The 18,858-nt window shown below is 40.9% G+C and overlaps 1 protein-coding gene across 1 annotated transcript in view; it reads right to left on the reverse strand.

Moving 5' to 3' along the window:
* CLVS1 (clavesin 1) overlaps nucleotides 1-18,858 on the reverse strand; it is a 167,152-nt gene that overhangs the window by 98,155 nt on the left and 50,139 nt on the right. The window contains exon 3 of the mRNA XM_025265356.3: nucleotides 3,115-3,289. Coding sequence (XP_025121141.1) covers nucleotides 3,115-3,289 — 175 coding nt within the window. The remainder of the gene's footprint in view (nucleotides 1-3,114; nucleotides 3,290-18,858) is intronic.

The raw sequence follows: 18,858 nt of genomic DNA on the forward strand, positions 1-18,858 counted from the left end.
TATTGTCAGTCCCCGTCAGAGTTGTACGTTCATTACAACTGAGGAACCTACATTGACACATCATAATCACGCAAAGCCTACCATTTACATTGTGCCTCACTTTTGGTGGACACTCTGCACATTTGGACAAGTGTGTAATCATAAGTGTCAATCATTATGGTATCATACATCCTCTGTGTTGTGCCTGTTCATCCCTCCCCACCCCTGCCCACAATCATGTGATTTTATCCTTCATTTTGTTAATGTGGTGTATCACATTGATTAACTTGTGGATATTAAACTATCCTTGCTTCCCTGGAATACATCCCAGTGATCATGATGAATTATCATTTAATGTATTGTTGAATTCAATTTGCTAATACTTTTTTGAGGATTTTTGCATCTACATTTATCAGGGATAGTGACCTCTAATTTCCTTTCTCTCTTTTTCTTTTAATAGTGTCTTTGATTTTGGTAATGCTGGCCTTGTAGAGTGAGTTTGGAGGTGTTCCCTCTTCAGTTTTTTGGAATAGTTTGAGAAGGATAGGTATTAACTCTTCTTTAAATGTTTGGTAGAATTCCTCTGCCTGTCTACAAGACACTCAAACCTCTTTGGGCCTTTCTGAAGGTGTAGCAGTAAAAGGAACAACAGCAACCTCTCATCTCTCACTGACTTTTTCTTTCTCCAGTAAAGTTGACGCCTTCACCCATCCCAGAAGTGGTGTGGAATTTATCTTGAATTTTCATGGTTGGCACATGGAGGCCAGTATGGGCTCTTCCTTGTACAATAGCATGACCACAAAGGCATGATTTCTGCTTCCTACCAGTTCAGACATTTTGAAATGGCCAGAAGGAATTATTGGTTGCAGTGTGCATGGAAACAACAGCTGCAGAGAAAAAAGTTCCCTGGGAGAGCTGGAAGAGAGGTGACCATGGCATCTGAATGTCCACAGAGCCTGAGAGAGGATGGCCTGGAGTGAGAAGTTGCCAGTGGCTGGCCAGAGATGGCCACCACATGTGGGGCAGGAACCCAGCCAACACTGTTAGGACAGGAACCCCATATCTTGGACAGAGTCATGCCCAAGCTTAGCTTCTTCAGGGACCACTGACTTTCTTCTCTTGGAAAAATTGCACCTTTCTATCTCAGGTATTTAGGGTCTGGGCAGGCAGAATTTGCAGAAAAAAGCTGCATCCCAATCCAGAGCCTGATTGACGTGATGCTGTCCCCCAGTCAAGGGAGTTTTCGTTGCTCAGTGACAGAAGGGTCCAGGTCATTGCTCTGAGAGATGATGGGAGGAAGTACCTGTTCTCCACTCTGACCCTGCCCTTGTGCATCTCCCCTCCTCCCAGCAGAGGCTCTTCTTTAGCCAGGGCTATGGAACATTGTGGAATTCATCCCTGGTACATGACAAGAGAAGGCCCAGGTAGACTTGCCTTGCCCCACAAAAGGTCATCTAGTATTTCTTGTAAAATACCATACAAATGTAGGTACAGCTCTATGTTTTAAAATACACTCACATGCATTAACTCAGTAAGACCCACATCAGCCTAGAGAAGTTGGCAGGGGACATGTTATATAATCCACATCATTTCCAGAAAGAAAAATTGGAACACAGGGTTGGAAAAAGTACATTTTCTTCCTGATTTATGAAAAAAAATCTTATAATTACATAGAACTTGAATCACAGCTATTTACACATGTAATGAATTGTCTCTTTTTAGAAAGATAAAAATGCATGAAGCTTGTACTACCACAGAAAATCCCGAAGATATGGCCAGTGTAATTATAGGGTATGAAATAAACCTTGCAGCTTACTTTAAAACTCCCTTTGATAAAAAGCTTTAGAGAGAGAGAGAGATCAGATGTTCAGAGGCTTAGAAGAGAGGACGGTGGAGAAAAAGGGAGCTAAGAGAAGATGATTGGCAGTAAAGGACAGAAAAGTCTGTGACTGAGATTTTTAGGGGAAGGCAGGATACACTGTAATCTAGAAATGCAAAAACAACTTTAAAAATGTGCCGCCAACACACTGCATGATGTAGCTGCCCAGGACCACGTGGCATTCTTGGAACAGCGTGTACTTGCCCCTGTTCTGAAACAGGAAACCCTTTCAACAAAATAAGATCCATTCAATAAACATAAATTCATCAGAAGCCCAACAAGTGCTACGTATTTGCCGGAAGCCTAATGTGAATCAGCCACAGTTTAAGAAGCAGGTGCATCAATTACTCATTACACTGGAGTAGGATAGGGGATTGAAATGGATTTCCTGGTCTTATATTTTGAAGGGCTTGAGTACTGGCTGCCTGATCTGAGAATTAACAGGCATTTTTGCTGTCTACATAGCTGCATGTAACTGCAGTCTATTGGGAGGGGAGTCACTCCATTGAGTCAGTCTTCCTACAGAATGAAGAATGGGTATGAGTTTCTTCCGTGCTGGTCCTGAATCTCCCTGTGTGCCTTTTCTTTTGAATTGTAATGTGTCACCACAAAGTTAAGCAGCATTGCCCCTCTGACTTAGTTTTCACACCATCACTGGTCCTTCAAGCAGAAGGGACCCCAGGGATGTACTCCCCTAACCTCTACCCAGCACAAAACCCCTTTCCCAAAGTCCTAATGACTGGTCATACAAACAGGAAGTAGAGTTCTGCCTGCTTCCTTTATCTGCCCAGGAGTGATAGCCTTTAGTACACACACCTTGGCATATAGCACTTGGGGAAGTAAGGACCCACCAGGCACATTTTCCTGTGCAAAGATGCTCCCAGAAACCCTCAAAAGCTTCCATGCCACCGCACTGTAAGAGCACTCTCATAAAGCAGATGTTTTTTAGCTTTAATTTTTGTGAACTCTCACATGGATTTGGCTAAACATCCCCAAGCTTTCTTCATAATTGCTATGGTAGGTAATTTGTACCCGTGGAAACCGTAATTTAGAGCTGTTAATGAAAATGGAGTCTAATTTAAAAACAACAAAAACATCTAAACTGAGGCTGGGATAAAAATAGAGTTCTCACAGGTGGATTTTATCAAAGTTTTCTTTTACCTTTCTCAAAGACAAATATTACTTTAGTTGCAATAAGAAAAGAGCACATGGTCACATACAGTCTCGGAAGGTATTAGTACATTCAGTGAACTTACCTGCAACCCTTCGATGGCTAGTTTGAGGATTGAAGGTGTCAACTTGGAGGCTTGTTTGAAGGAGAAATTACTCCAGTCTATAATTAAAATGAAACCATTTATCTGAAGCTCCGGATCTTCAATAAGGACTTCCAGTGACAGCAGGATGGCCCGGAGAATGTCTGTGAAGGAGTTCCTGCAGCCAAAGCAGAAAGAGGCAGAGCGTGAATATCAGCAGATGATAGAACTCGGCGTGGGGATCCCTGGCCAGCTCCCTCTGCTCCTTGAGCCCAGCCTGCAGGGCAACACTGGTGTCCTCTACCCAAAGTGACTGGGAATACAGTGACCAAATATACATACAATGGAATATTCTCAGCCGTGAAAAGGAAATTGGGTCATTTGTAGTGATGTGGATAGACCTAGAGCCTGTCATACACAGTGAAGTAAGTCAGAAAAAGAAAAACAAATACCGTATATTAACGCATGAAAATGGTGCATGAAACTGATGAACATATTTGCAGGGCAGGAATAGACGCAGCCACAGAGAATGGACTGTGGACACAGCTCAGGAAGGGGAGGGTGGGATGAACTGAGAGAGTAGCACTGACATATGTACACTACCACGTGTAAAATGGATAGCTAGTGGGAAGCTGCTGTAGAGCACAGGAGCTCAGCTCAGCGCTCTGTGATGACTTAGAGGGGCGAGGCTCCAGAGGGCAGGGATATATGTATGCATATAGTTGATTCACTTTGTTGTACAGCAGAAACTAATGCAACATTGTAAAGCAATTATTCTCCAATAATAAAATTAAAAAAAGAAGAAAAAATAAAGTCTATTCACCACCACCATCCCCCCAGATAAATAAACTTCATAGGAACAATACACTGAGAATCACAGGATGGAACCTCCCTTTGATCTGACTGCACCCGAAGTCCAAACTTTATGAGGTGTTTCTCTTTTGTGTTTCCACGAATCTCTATTTTCTGCTTCCAGTGCAACGCTGATTGCGTTTCATTGAAATGCGTCTCTTACTTTTCTCTCCATCCTGGGCCATGATTGTAGTTGTGTCTCCAAAACCTACCTACTTAATGAATATTGCTGAGCAAATGAGGTAAGACCTTCATCAGAGGCACTTGTTTTGATTAAACCTCTAATTCCTTTTGTATGCTGAAAATCTTGCTCAAAATGTAAAACAAAACAAAACAAAACAAAAAAAAAAACCCATGTGATTGATGCTATTTTGTAGGCTCAATTCATGAATAGAGAAAAATAAAGCTTGAAGAGTCATTTATTTTCATTGAAGGTTTGCAGTGTGATTCAGGAAGGAGTCTGCTTGGAGTACATTGGTAACTATGACAACAGGGAGACCTGACTACAAACTGGAGTTACAGTTCTCTAGCACTGTGTGTGTTCTTCCACATCATATATTCTCAGTCACCAGTTGATTTTTGTTTTAAATAATTTCCAGATACAAAGAAATGATGGCAGATTTTGCTAATTCTCCAAACAAATTATTTGTGCTAAAAATTCAAGACCTTAAAGGATCTCTAAATTCAGTGGGTTTTAATTTTTTTGAAAAATATAAGCCTGGATGTTAAGTGATGGCAAAATCTATTCCTTCAGTCTATCATTAAAATCAGAAACTGTATCCTTTTGTGGGGCTTTGCACAAAAGTAGTAAAGAATCTACCTGCCAATGCAGGAGACACAGGAGACGTGGGTTCAATCCCTGGGTTGAGAAGATCCTCTAGAATAGGAAACAGCACCCGACTCTAGGATTCTTGCTTGGAAATTCTCACAGGCAGAGGCACCTAGTGGCTACAGTCCATGGGGCTGCAAAGAGTCTGACTCAACTGAGCGACTGAGCACATCCACTGTGAAATCAAGTGAAATGATCAGATTCCTGAACATTTCAATCTGATTCAAATTCTAATCAAATCTAATGATTGCAGATTATTAAATTATTATATTGCAGATTATTAAATCAGAAAATATGTAATCAAATATGGAGTTCAGTTTAGTTCAGTTCAGTCGCTCAGTAGTGTCCAACTCTTTGTGACCCCATGAATCGCAGCACGCCAGGCCTCCCTGTCCATCACCAACTCCCAGAGTTCGCTCAAACTCACGTCTATTGAATCGGTGATGCCATCCAGCCATCTCATCCTCTGTCGTTCCTTTCTCCTCCTGCCTCCAATCCCTCCCAGCATCAGAGTCTTTTCCAATGAGTCAACTCTTCACATGAGGTAGCCAAAGTACTGGAGTTTCAGCTTTAGCATCATTCCTTCCAAAGAAATCCCAGGGCTGATCTCCTTCAGGATGGACTGGTTGGATCTCCTTGCAGTCCAAGGGACTCTCAAGAGTCTTCTCCAACACCACAGTTCAAAAGCATCTATTCTTTGGTGCTCAGCCTTCTTCACAGTCCAACTCTCACATCCATACATGACTACTGGAAAAACCATAGCCTTGACTAGACAGACCTTTGTTGGCAAAATAATGTCTGTGCTTTTGAATATGCTATCTAGGTTGGTCATAACTTTCCTTCCAAGGAGTAAGCATCTTTTAATTTCATGGCTGCAGTCACCATCTGCAGTGATTTTGTTTTTGTTTTGTTTTTTTTCTTTTGTTTTTTTTTAATTTTATTTTATTTTTAAACTTTACATAACTGTATTAGTTTTGCCAAATATCAAAATGAATCCGCCACAGGTATACATGTGTTCCCCATCCTGAACCCTCCTCCCTCCTCCCTCCCCATGCAGTGATTTTGGAGCCCAAAAAATAGTCTGACACTGTTTCCCCCTCTACTTCCCATGAAGTGATGGGACCAGATGCCATGATCTTCGTTTTCTGAATGTTGAGCTTTAAGCCAACTTTTTCACTCTCCTCTTTCACTTTCATCAAGAGGCTTTTTAGTTCCTCTTCATTTTCTGCCATAAGGGTGGTGTCATCTGCATATCTGAGGTTATTGATATTTCTCCCGGCAATCTTGATTCCAGCTTGTGCTTCTTCCAGCCCAGCGTTTCTCATGATGTACTCTGCATATAAGTTAAATAAACAGGGTGACAATATACAGCCTTGATGTACTCCTTTTCCTATTTGGAACCAGTCTGTTGTTCCATGTCCAGTTCTAACTGTTGCTTCCTGACCTGCATACAAATTTCTCAAGAGGCAGGTCAGGTGGTCTGATATTCTCATCTCTTTCAGAATGTTCCACAGTTTATTGTGATCCACACAGTCAAAGGCTTTGGCATAGTCAATAAAGCAGAAATAGATGTTTTTCTGGAACTCTCTTGCTTTTTCGATGATCCATGGAATTAACAGATACAAACTACTATACATAAAATAGATTCACATCAAGGATCTTACTGTATAGCACAAAGAATTATACCCATTATCTTGTCATAATCTATAATGGAATATAATCTGCAAAAAAAAATCCCCAAACCATGTCACTATGTTGTACAACTGAAATTAACATAATATTGTAAATCATCTATACATAAATAAAACAAAAACAAACAAAAAACTAGCAAACCAGCAAAAATTTACTGAATGGCTATTATAAACTGAGAGCTCTGCTTAATACTTGAAGTTAAGAAATAGTATGTCATATTTCTACTTTCAAAGATCCCTTAGTTTAATTGGGGTGGGGTAAGAGATTAGAAACATGAGTTGAAAGAGATCAATAAAATTTGAGTAATCCGGAATGTATAGAGGAATGAAAGCTTGGGATAATCCCTGAAGGGTAAATAGGATTTTGGATAAGAGGGAAAAGGAACAAGCATTTCAGAAAATAAGAGTGACATGCGAAAAATACAGGTAGCAGCCCATTTTGTGTCTGTACAGTTCTTACTAAAAATGTCTTCCTTATATCAAGCAAAACTTTTCCTCCCCCAAATCTGACCACTGAGTGTTCCACTACCAAAAACAACCCCTCAGGTCCTTCTGTTGTTGTTGTTTAGTCATTAAGTCGTTTCCAACTCTTTGTGACCCCATGGACTGTAGCCCACCAGTCCACCTCTGTCCAGCCCACCTCTGTCCATGAGATTTCCCAGGCAAGAATACTGGAGTGGGTTGCCATTTCCTCCTCTAGAGGATCTTCCAGACCCAGGGCTTGAACCCGAGTCTCCTGCATTGGCAGGCAGATTCTTTACCACTGAGCTACCTGGGAAGCCCCAGGTCCTCCTATACCACACACTAAATTATCTAAACGTGTTGGTTGTAATGTGCCATATAATCTCTGGATTGAAAAAATTAATAACTTTAACCATTTCTCATAGGAATTGGTGTTTGGTACTGTTCTCATCATTATCGTCTTCTTTTAGATATAGTCTCTTCTAAATTTTAGAGATGTCAAATTCCTATTAATGTAGGGTAAGTTTTCATTGGCTTTGATTTTTTTTTTTTTTTTTGCATTCGTATCATATATGATCTAAAGACCCAAGTCTTTAAAGATACTGCCTTGTATTGGAAAGAAACATTGATTTAAGTGGAGCATAGACCAAAGGTTGTGAGTTTAGGCAGTTCCACAGGAAAATGTGGAGATGCCCAGTGGTAAACTGCAGATGACCATTAGGGAATTCGAGAGTCTGATCCTGTTTTAGCTTTTTTAGAAAGACTGCACGCATGGAGAGAATGAGGAAATTTAGAAAAGTTAAGCCTTTTTGTGACGCTTACATGCAGTACTGAGGTTGAAAAAAAAGGGTTAAGGGAAAAAAAATATGAGTGGATCACAATACTAATATGTTTTTTAAAAGGGGGAGAGGATAGTGTTTCAGGAAGTAAGGATATAATAGATTGCATTACTGATTCCAATTCTTCACTTATCTGAGCATCCACCCACTAGCTTGTGGTTGACCTCATTGATAATAAAGTGTATTTCTTGCCCTTTGGCCATGTGACTTGCTTTAACTGATTGTATGTGACAGAAATGACTGTGTACCAATTTCAGGCCTAGCTCTTAAAGACCTCAGATGTTATTTGTTCTCTTACTTTCTGCCATTGCCATGGAAAAAAAGATGCCACAGCTAGATTCCTAGACTGACAAGAAGGATGACTCCCTAGCCACCTAGCACATCTTCAAAAGAAGCAGAGCCACCCAGCTGACCTCAGCCTAGATAAACTTTAGCTGCCCCACAGAAGTGTGAGCAGCAATAAACGATTGCTTTTTTAAGCCGCTAAGTTTGAGAATGGTTTGTTACAAATTAATAGCTACTCAATATCAGACAGTAGGTAGTTAACCAAGTCAAATGTAGCAGAAACATGAAGGAGAATTATTATATTTGACAGGAATTAGATCTTTGGAGAGTTTTTTAAGACAGCCCTTCTCATTGAATAGTGAAAATAAATATTATTGATTATGAAGATTTTTAGCCAATCACTTAAGTGCTATCTCATTTTCAGTTCAGTTCGGTTCAGTCACTCAGTCATGTCTGACTCTTTGTGATCCCGTGGACTACAATATGCCAGGCCTCCCTGTCAATCACCAACTCCATAAGTTTACTCATACTCATGTCCATTGAGTTGGTGATGCCATCCAATCATCTCATCCTATGTCATCCCCTTCTCCTCCTCCCTTAAATTTTCCTAGCAATGGGGTTTTTTCAAATAAGTCAGTTCTTCACACCAGGTGGACAAAGTATTGGAGTTTCAGCTTCAGCATCAGTCCTTCCAATGAATATTCAAGACTGATTTCCTTTAGGATGGACTGGTTGGATCTCCTTGCTGTCCAAGGGACTCTCAAGAGTCTTCTCCAACACCACAGTTCAAAAGCATCAATTCTTTGGTGCTCAGCTTTCTTCACAGTCCAACTCTCACATCCATACATGACCACTGGAAAAAACCATAGCCTTGACTAGACGGACCTTTGTTGGCAAAGTAATGTCTCTGCTTTTAAATATGCTACCTATGTTGGTCATAACTTTCCTTCCAAGGAGTAAACATCTTTTAATTTCATGGCTGCAGTCACCATCTGCAGTGATTTTGGAGCCCCCAAAAATAAAGTCTGACACTGTTTCCACTGTTTCGTCATCTATTTGCCATGAAGTGATGGGACCAGATGCCACGATCTTAGTTTTCTCATTTTACTCCTCTGTAAATGAGAGCTAGCACCACTTCCATTACATATCCACTTGTATTCATTCCCAAGAAAACACTGAATCATGGAAACCTGAAGACTATTTTATACATTTTCAAGACCAGAACATTTATAATAATGAATGAAGTATTATTATACTTACAGGGTGATCCCAGGAGAGAAGTAAAATAATTTTGGAATTCACTGTACTTTCCAAATGTTTGAATACTTCATTTTTCTAGAGGAACTGGGTGGGCAGCAAAAAGTTGAATGGAATGTGTCTCAGGTCATGAGGCTTTATCCCTGTTGAGGGGTGTGACTCCCCATATCTTCATTGATCATTAGCTTGAATTCCTTACTTCTTTGCTTCCTCATATGGATTTCCTCATCTTTTCCCTGTTTCTTATTCATCTTATTCTCTTTGAGTTGTGAAATCCTCTCAGCTTTTTGTAATTTCAAATGTACTTTATATAGTTACTCCACCCCCAAGGGGGTGGAACATAGCGCCTCATTCCTGAAGTGTGGGCTGAGCATAGTGACTTTTTTTTTTCAAAGAGTACAGTGTGGAATGGGAGAAAGAGTGACTTTACAGGAGAACCCAAACACACACTTTCTAAGCCAGGTGGCTGGTATCAACAACAACAGAGATAAATCATGTTGATTACCCTTGATATGGTGATGAAAACCACATTTTACCTCTGTGATCTTACTCCCCTGCCCCAGATTAATTAAGAAGAATGTGCATGCTCAGTTGGGCAGTCATGTCTGACTCTTTGTGACCCTGTGGACTGTAGTCCGCCAGGCTGCTCTGTCCATGGGATTTTTCAGGCAAGAAAACTGGAGTGGGTTGTCATTTCCTCCTCCTAAGGATCTTCCTGACCCTGGGACTGAACCCGTGTCTCCTGTGTCTCCTACATTGCAGTTGGATTCTGTACCTGCTGAACCGTCAGTAAAGCCCAAGTTAAGCATGAAGATGAGAGATTGTTTCTTTAGATCAGTCTTGACAGGCTTATCCATCTCAGGATATAGACACAAGAATGCAAAATGTTCAAATCCACCATTAAAAATGACACTGAATCTAAAGTTCTTGAATTCCAATGTGCCAGGGTTCTTTCTTATTAGTGTTTCTGTGGTGAGCAAGTGTATAAATGTTCTATGTGTGTGTATGCATGTGTGTGTGTCTGGGTGTACACACAATGAATTCATCTTTAGAGTTGCCTCCATTGAAGATTTTTGTTTTAAATGAAAATATGGTTTGAATAAATAAAACCAATATTTTATTACATTTGGTCTAAGTGCTTTAAATCCTCCCCAAGAACTGAAGAGAATGAAATTAACATCAGATGCATCTATCTGCTCACTTAAACAGCTAATGAAGTTTCGTATCACTCAGTGTTTTATTTTAATAGTTTTGAAGTACCTAGAACTGGATAAGGAGCCAGGAAGGCATTTATTCAAAGGTATGACAAAATTTCACTTTGTGGCAGATGTAAAAGATAAAAGGATATTATTTTTATATTTCAGATAGAAATGGAAACTAAAAGAAGACATTAAAAATACATATATGGGAAGCAATGAAGCATAGTCATTAGAAGCATAGGGTTTGGAGTTAGCAGACTTTGATTCAAATCTTGGCTATTCTGTATAAACTTAACAAGTGATTTTGTCTCTCTGAGTTTAGTTTTCTCATCTCTAAAAAGAGCTTGATAGCACCTCCCTCCCTGGTAATGATAACTTGAGATAATGTACACAAAGCCATGGCAGAGCAACTGACTCATTCTAGTCCATAGAATGAGCTGATGATGGTCATGTTGGCATTCATTATTATGTAAATGAATATGATATCAAGTGGAAAGTAATAGGAATTTCAGAGTGCTTCAGCGTTATAAGAAGAGATCACCTGTGGCTGGGACGTTTGGGAACATTTTCCACTGGGCTATAATGGAGGGAAAGTTTGGACTCTGGACATAGAAGGGAAAGGGCAGAAGGGGCCACATGAACAGTAAGTTCTGGGAGCATAGAGCCTGTTGTCTCAGGCGCAACAGCAAGTTTGCCCGTGCCTTTGGGACAAGTGAAAAGGAATGTAGAAATATGGTTAGAGTTGTGATCCATCTTCATTCTGCTTGCTGGGAGAGCTACTGGCTGTTTATGCAGAGGTTGTAAGTTTGTGCTTTAGGAAGATTTGAACTGGTGACAGAGATTGTGTGGTTTAGAGCTAGGAGACTAGAGACAGAGTCCAATTAAAGGGGGCCATTTGCAGCATAGTAAGTGAGAGTGGAATGGAAATGATAGCGAAATGAGAAGAGCCATGAAATTAAAACATGCTTGCTCCTTGGAAGAAAAGCTATGACCAACCTAGATAATGTATTAAAAAAGCGAGACATTATTTGCCAACAAAGGTCCGTCTATTCAAAGCTATGATTTTTCCAGTAGTTATATATGGATGTGAGAGTTGGACCATAAAGAAAGCTGAATGCCAAAGAAATGATGTTTTCAAACCTTTTGGTGTTGGAGAAGACTCTTGAGAGTCCCTTGGACAGCAAGGAGATCCAACCAGTCCATCCTAAAGGAAATCAGTCCTGAATATTCATTGGAAGGACTGATGCTGAAGCTGAAGCTCCAACACTTTGGCCACCTGATGCAAAGAACTGACCATTGGAAAAGACCCTGATGGTGGGAAAGATTGAAGGCAGGAGGAGAGGGGGATGACAGAGGATGAGATGGTTGGATGGCATCACCGTCTTGATGGACGTGAGTTTGAGCAAGCTCCTGGAGTTGGTGATGGACAGGGAAGCCTAGCGTGTTGCAGTCAATGGGGTTGCAAATAGTCAGATGCAACTGAGCAACAGAACTAAGATGAACTGATGAGGGACAGTACCCAGAATTTAGTTACAGATTAGATATAGAGGTAAAGAGAGGAAAGATAGTTATACCACTACAGGCAAAAGGAACTCTATTGGGTAGGAAGTGAGTCAGAGATGCTGTAGTTGTTTCTAGTTCTCACATAGTAAGAATCAGCACCCAAGAAAGCAACACACAATATTAATATTAGTATTAATATGACTTGACCTTGGGGCTGTCAAGGGGGTGCCTAGAAGTGCACGGTTGTATGGGGTCTGAATTCCTGCCACATGAGTAATGAAATATCACCCGAAGTAGAATCATGTCTGCAGGAAAGAACATTTCCTGTTCTCTTCAAAAGAGAAGAGGACAGCCTGTGAGCTGCATCAGGGCTGGAAGTGTGCATTATTTGTTTTTGAACCCCTGTAAATCACTGGTACATACGCATAGTAGATGTTCAGTAATAATTCTTAGTAAAAGAATGAAGGCAAATGTTAAACCAACCCATTCTCTTTCTCTATTCCTGCTCAGTCACATCCAACTCTTTGAGACCCTACAGACTGTAGCCTGCTGAGCTCCTCTGTCCATGGGATTTTCCAGGGAAGAATACTGGATTGGGTTGTCATTTCCTTCTCTAGGGGATCTTCTTGACCTAGGGATCAAATGCAGGTTTCCTATGTCTCCTGCATTGCAGAAGGATTATTTACCTGCTGAGCCATTGGGGAAGCCCTCAATCAAGCCACTGGAAACTGCAACATGCTGAAAATAGTCAAAACCCGCTCTGGAAGCACCAGTGGGTAAATTTTCTTCCTCTGCAATGCCTCTCATGCTCATTGTTAGGAGCAGTGATGTCACATGTATGTCCTTAAGTCCTTTTTCCATCATGGCTCATATTTTATAAAATAATATGCTACTAAGTACTGTGGGGTACAAGAATGGGAGGGGCTTCCCAGGTGGTCCATTGGTTAAGAATCCACCTCGCAGTGCAGGAGACACCAGTTCAATCCCTGGTCTGGGAAGATTCCACATGCCATGGGACAGCTAAGCCTGAGCACCACAAATGCTGAAGCCTGTGTGCCCTAAAGCCTGTACTATACAACAAGAGAAACCACTGCAATGGGAAGCTCTCACACCGCTACTAGAGAGTATCCTCTGTTCACTGCAACCACAGAAAACCCTCGTGTGGCAGCAAAGATACAGTGCAGCCAAAAAGAAATATTTAAAATTATTTTTAAAAAAGATTGGAAAAGAAAACTAAGCCTTAAGATTAATTTTGGTTTAAGAGAGGGCCATGACTGCATTCACCTAGTGTGGGCAATAAGTGAATTACAGTCTTGAACAGTTAATTATAAATGCTAGATGGATGCTTACAGATAGGAAGTCTGGTATACCACAAGATTCTTAGTCCATTGGGAAAGAATTGATCCCAAAATACCACTTTAAGACAGCCTGAAATGCAAGCAAGGAAGAGGTTTATTTCATTAGCTCTGTAGATGGGGATTGGGCCGGCATCCATAGGGAGCAGCAGCCACAGAAGGAAGAAACCACTCTGATGGAAGTGAGCTATGAGCATTCCATCTATTACTAAATGACTATGAAAAATTAATTTCATGCTTGTCTATTCTGGTAACTCCTTTGGCTGAGGAGCTTCAGAAAAGTAAAAGCTAGGAAGAGTCTCCAAAATGCAAAAGAGCACTTAATACTAGACATGGAGCTTTGTCTGTATCAGCTTAAATGCAAGGTCTCCTCTGATGTGGGTGGATGGCTGTGAATGGATACATTTCTCTTACTTACAATGGAATTCAGTTGACATTTATAGATCTCGCATGGAGTTCATGGTAATATACTAGCCACTGCTTGAAATGGAATATTCTTTCCTCTGTCTGGCTCTTAGAGCCATAACATCACTTTCAAGATAAGACATTGGACAATAAGGTGAGGAGGCATTTTAGGAAAATATGCATCCCGTGGTACTACATGGCCTTGAATGATTTTGCCCTCCTGAGGTCCTTCCTTCCAGGTGATATGCTGCAATCACTCTTGCAATCAAGAGATTCCTTTTTGAAATCATAAACTCTGATAATAGTGTGTAAGACAGTTCGAATTAAATAGTGCATTACCAAAACAACTCTATAGATGTTATGTTTCATGGAAGGTACACCTTTGACTTGAGTTGAAAGTATACAGCATCTCATAATTTTAATTAATTCATAAAATTGCCCATCTCTAACAAAAGCTCCAAACCTCTGTACTTAATAAAGAGATCAATATACCCTGGCAGAAAAGCAAGTCCTAAGGCCTAAAACCAAGAGAAGTCCAAAGACTCTAAAATTAGTTGTCTATAACTGGGAGTCTCAGCCCTGAAAAACATGGGTACTTTACATCAGAAGCTTTATTAGAGACTGATTGAATTTAGAGAGGCTGCAATCGCATTGACGTTTTCAAAGTTGGTTTATCTTTTTCCCCTTTTGAAAATTCTAGCCTTCTTAATCATAAGCTTTTGAAACAACAAGCAATCAAGTGCATGAAAGATTAAAAGGATAGAGCTACAGGAAATCATTATATAATGGAAAGAAAAGGCCTATTTTCATAGATGTTATATTCGGGATAGCTTTATAATCAACTCTGACAGAAATACCACTTGTTGGCTGATTTCCAGATACATATCTCTCTATCTGGCTATCACACTTCCACTTTTCGACCTTCTCAAGACACCTCAAGGTCATTGGATTCTCAGAGAGAGATAAGGTTCCCATGACCATCACAGCTCTCAGCCTCAGGAAGACCCTTTACCACTATTAACACCATCTCTGAGCAAGTTTCCTAGGAAGAATTTTTGATTTTGATCAACTCCTATAATGTGACGGCTCACAAACTGCAGTAACGATAAGCAGTTTGGTCATCCTTCTGAAGCTGGAATAAACATATTTTGTGTCCAGAGGGGACAAGCTTTTTGCAGACCCCACCTGCTCGTCTTCCAGAACTGAACACGTGCTTCACTTCAGCAGAAAAATCCCCTTTTGAAAAGGTTTCAGAAGATAGATTGGACCTGAGTGCTTTACCTATGATATTTACTTGGCAGGACCAGACATATCAGAATAGAGTTGTGGGGATTCCTAGAGTTCTCCCAGAGAGGGCCCCCCTGCACATTCCCTGGGCCCCAGCCCAGTCCAATTGACGTGGGTCATGGAGCCACCATAAGAGTTTCCCTGGTTCAAATGGTAAAGAAGCTGCTCAAATGGCAAAGAAGCTGCCTGTAATGCAGGAGATGTGGGGTTCGATCCCTGGGTTGGGAAGATTGTCTGGAGAAGGAAATGGCAACCCACTCCAGTATTCTTGCCTGGGAAATCCTATGGACAGAGGAGCTGGCAGGCTGCAGTTCATGGGGTCACAAAGAGTCAGACATGACTTGGTGACTAAACACATACACACTGAAGGCGAAAGAGTGACAAACCCTCTCCCTGAACTCTCTTCACAAACCAGTGGCTCACTCACTAAGCCCGGTGAAAACGCAGGCTCTTATTTTCATCCTGCTGATTTCTGGGAATCAGAAGCAAAACAAAAGGTAATTTTTGAAATGTTCAGAGGCTCCACATATTAATAGTTCATTGGACAACATTAAAACCAACACAGGGCCTGGTTGACTTTTCCTGGCTGAGGGACAGTGTGCTTGGAGGATTCATTTTACTCTGTAAGGGAACTTTACTCGTGGAAGCGCTGACACTTCTCTAGGGAATTATTTTATGGAGGTGGTTAAAGACAACATTGGTTTCTTTTACTTAATTACATCACAGATTATCACTTGGCAATTCTCTAAGCAATTAGAGCTGGTGGTTATTATTTATTGCTGCCACTTAACAGTAGCTACACTGCAGGAGATACTGTAAAACATCAACATACATTTATCTTCAATGTAAGTCCAAAATATCCTGCTCTGAATAGCAGAAGAAAATTTGGAAAATGCAATGCATATGTATGTAGACACATAATTTATGTATTTAAAATACTCACACAAAGAGAAAGTACATTTTAGGACTTGGGATTTTGCTGTAGGAGGATTTCATTGACTATCTTTATCTTAACAAAATATCAGAGATTATAAGGGACTGCTTAGAAATATCAGCAGTTTAATTTCCAGAGTAAAGCATTTAAATGACCAGGCTCTGGAAAGTTTTATCTCAACATTTCCCTCTTGCTTTGATCCTTGCCTGCTACAAATTAATGAGTTATTACCCATTCCTCTTCTATTAGTCAAGGCACAAGGAGGATATTTCTAGTTCTGGCTCATAAGAACATTCCCAGAGGAAAGAGCTGGAAGTTTCTGTGTCCTTTAATCACATTCAGCAGTATGGGGTGGTATTTGCCCACCAGGGCTTCCTCGGTGGCTTCCGCAGGAGACTCAGGTTCGACCCCTGGGTGGGGAAGATCCCCTGGAAGAGCATGGCGACCCACTCCAATATTATTGCCTGGAAAATTCCATGGACAGAGGAGGGTGGTGGGCTATGGTCCGTGGGGTACAAAGAGTCGGACATGACTGAAGTGACTTAGCACATCACAGCATACTTTACAGTAGTGTATAGAGGACAGTAGTCCAGTATCTTTATTTCAAGCCCAGGATGTCCAGAAGCAAGCCTAAAAGCAGCAGTGATGTAGCTGGTACTACTGTTCTTCTCAAGGCACCGCAATGTGTAAGACTAAAAATATTTTCTTTACTTTTTCTTTGTTTTTTGCATATCATTTGTGTGAAAAGTGTTATAAACCAATTGCAGTACAGTACTATATAGCTGGTTGTGTTAGTTGGACTTATTAACTTTGTTGGACTTACGAACAAACTGGACTTAAATGCACTCTCAGAACAGAACTCGTTTGTAGTTAGAGGACTTACTGTATTGATGAAACCCCCACCTTGACCAAACCACTTCTTTCTGGAACAGATGAGGGCATGCATTCATTCCCTACCAATCCCTTCATGCAGCCTAAACTTATCTAGAAATTTCCATCTGCCCACTATGGCAGCCCACCAGGCAAGCAGTGCTCCATTTCCATTTGGCTGCACAGGCAGACAGACGGGAGAAAGCCTTCACAAAAAATTACAGATGCCCCGTAGCTTTGCTACCATCACTGCCACGTGGACCAGGAATCACTCAGCTTCATTTCCCCTACTCAGCATGGTAATTGCTTTGTTCACTTTTGCTTTACCTTCGATATCAATGCATATAAATAAAAACAATAAGAGGAGGGTAAAGAAGAATATGCATTTTCTAAGCTGTCTGAGGACTGACAATTGTTTGTATGTGTGTGTACTTCTAACAAGACGGCTAATTACACCATTAGCTTATCTTCAGAGTGATAAAAACTACCATTCAGGAACCAAAAGTGTACTAATGGCTTATTGAAGTCGTTCACTCCTGCAGTGCATTAGCATCGTACTTTACCATAAGGAGAAAAGCGTGTTCCGATACAACATCAGACAGTGCCACGTACACAGGCTTGCAGGAGACATAGCTCACTTGGGAAATAGAAGAAGTAAAGAAAACATATCAAGTGAGGGATGCTAAATGAAGCATGGCCTCCTGATTTCTCTTCCATGGTCAGAAACCCTACGGAGAAGGATGAGTGGGGAAACCACACTTTAATGCGATTTTTGTTCATTTACTACCCCACAGACATATTAGTCTATACAGAAGATAAAGTTAAACCTTTCTTAAAACATTTCTTGCCTGGCAAAAAGACAAGATGCCTCAATGATGCAGTTCAGAGATTATTTCCATGCGGCTTAAAAGACACAGGCAGTGTCATGCACACCTGTGTTGTATTTGGAACTTGCTGAAAGGCCAGACTGAAGCGACTTAGCAGCAGCAGCAGCAGCAAAAGGTCAGAAGTGTTTCATTTAACCTCACCAACTGGTGATTCATCCATTGTGAAAGTTTAACTTATGGAGGCTAATTCTTTGTTTTTTTTTAAAGAAATATTATAGAAAAGCCTGTTTATTTTTCACTTGTATTCTAGGGGGAAATATTTTGCATACATGAGGTCTTTCTTAATATTTTTACACCTAAGTTTTTTTTTTTAAGAATCTGTTTAAGTCTTTATTGAATTTGTTACACTATTGCTTCTTTACACTATTGCACTATTGCTTTTTATGTTTTGGTTTTTTGGCCTCAAGGCATGTGGGATCTCAGCTCACCCACCAGGGATCGAACCTGCACCCCCAGCATTGGAAGGCGAAGTCTTACCACTGGATTGCCAGGGAAGTCCCAGCTCTTGCTTTTAGAAGTGCATGTCCCCCACGTGCTCTATGATATTTCTGAGTGAGCTTCGGTCTGTGAGAGCGTCTAGTGTGGGGCACTCATGTGAAGTGTCTTAAGCAGTGCAATGTCAGCCTAGTCTTTGCTTTGAGAATAAAAATTAAAATGCAAGTGCAAGTTTATCATAATTTTCATAAGGGTTATTGTCAGTAATGGAAAAAATACAATTACAAGAATTATAATAAAAAATGTGGTTGATAAGTGTATGGGGCACATGCATGCATGCTAAGTCGCTTCAGTCATGTCTGACTCTTTGTGACCCCATGGACTGTAGCCCGCCAGGCTCCTCTTTCCAGAGAAGTCTCCAAGCAAGAATACTGGAGTGGGTTGCCATGCTCTCCTTCAGAGGAATCTCCCTGACCCAGGGATTGAGCCCGTGTCTCTCCTGTCTCCTGCATTGGCAGTCTTTACCACTAGCACCACTTGGGAAGCCCATGCGGCACATAGTCTTGAAAAACAAAGTGGATCTTGCTTCATCCTGGCTCTGGAGGGTGACTGTCAGGCGCGTTGCTCTTCTGCAGCAATGCACTCTTTAATATAGGT

Source organism: Bubalus bubalis, chromosome 15, assembly GCF_019923935.1.
Source record: "Bubalus bubalis isolate 160015118507 breed Murrah chromosome 15, NDDB_SH_1, whole genome shotgun sequence".
Lineage (NCBI taxonomy): Eukaryota > Metazoa > Chordata > Mammalia > Artiodactyla > Bovidae > Bubalus > Bubalus bubalis.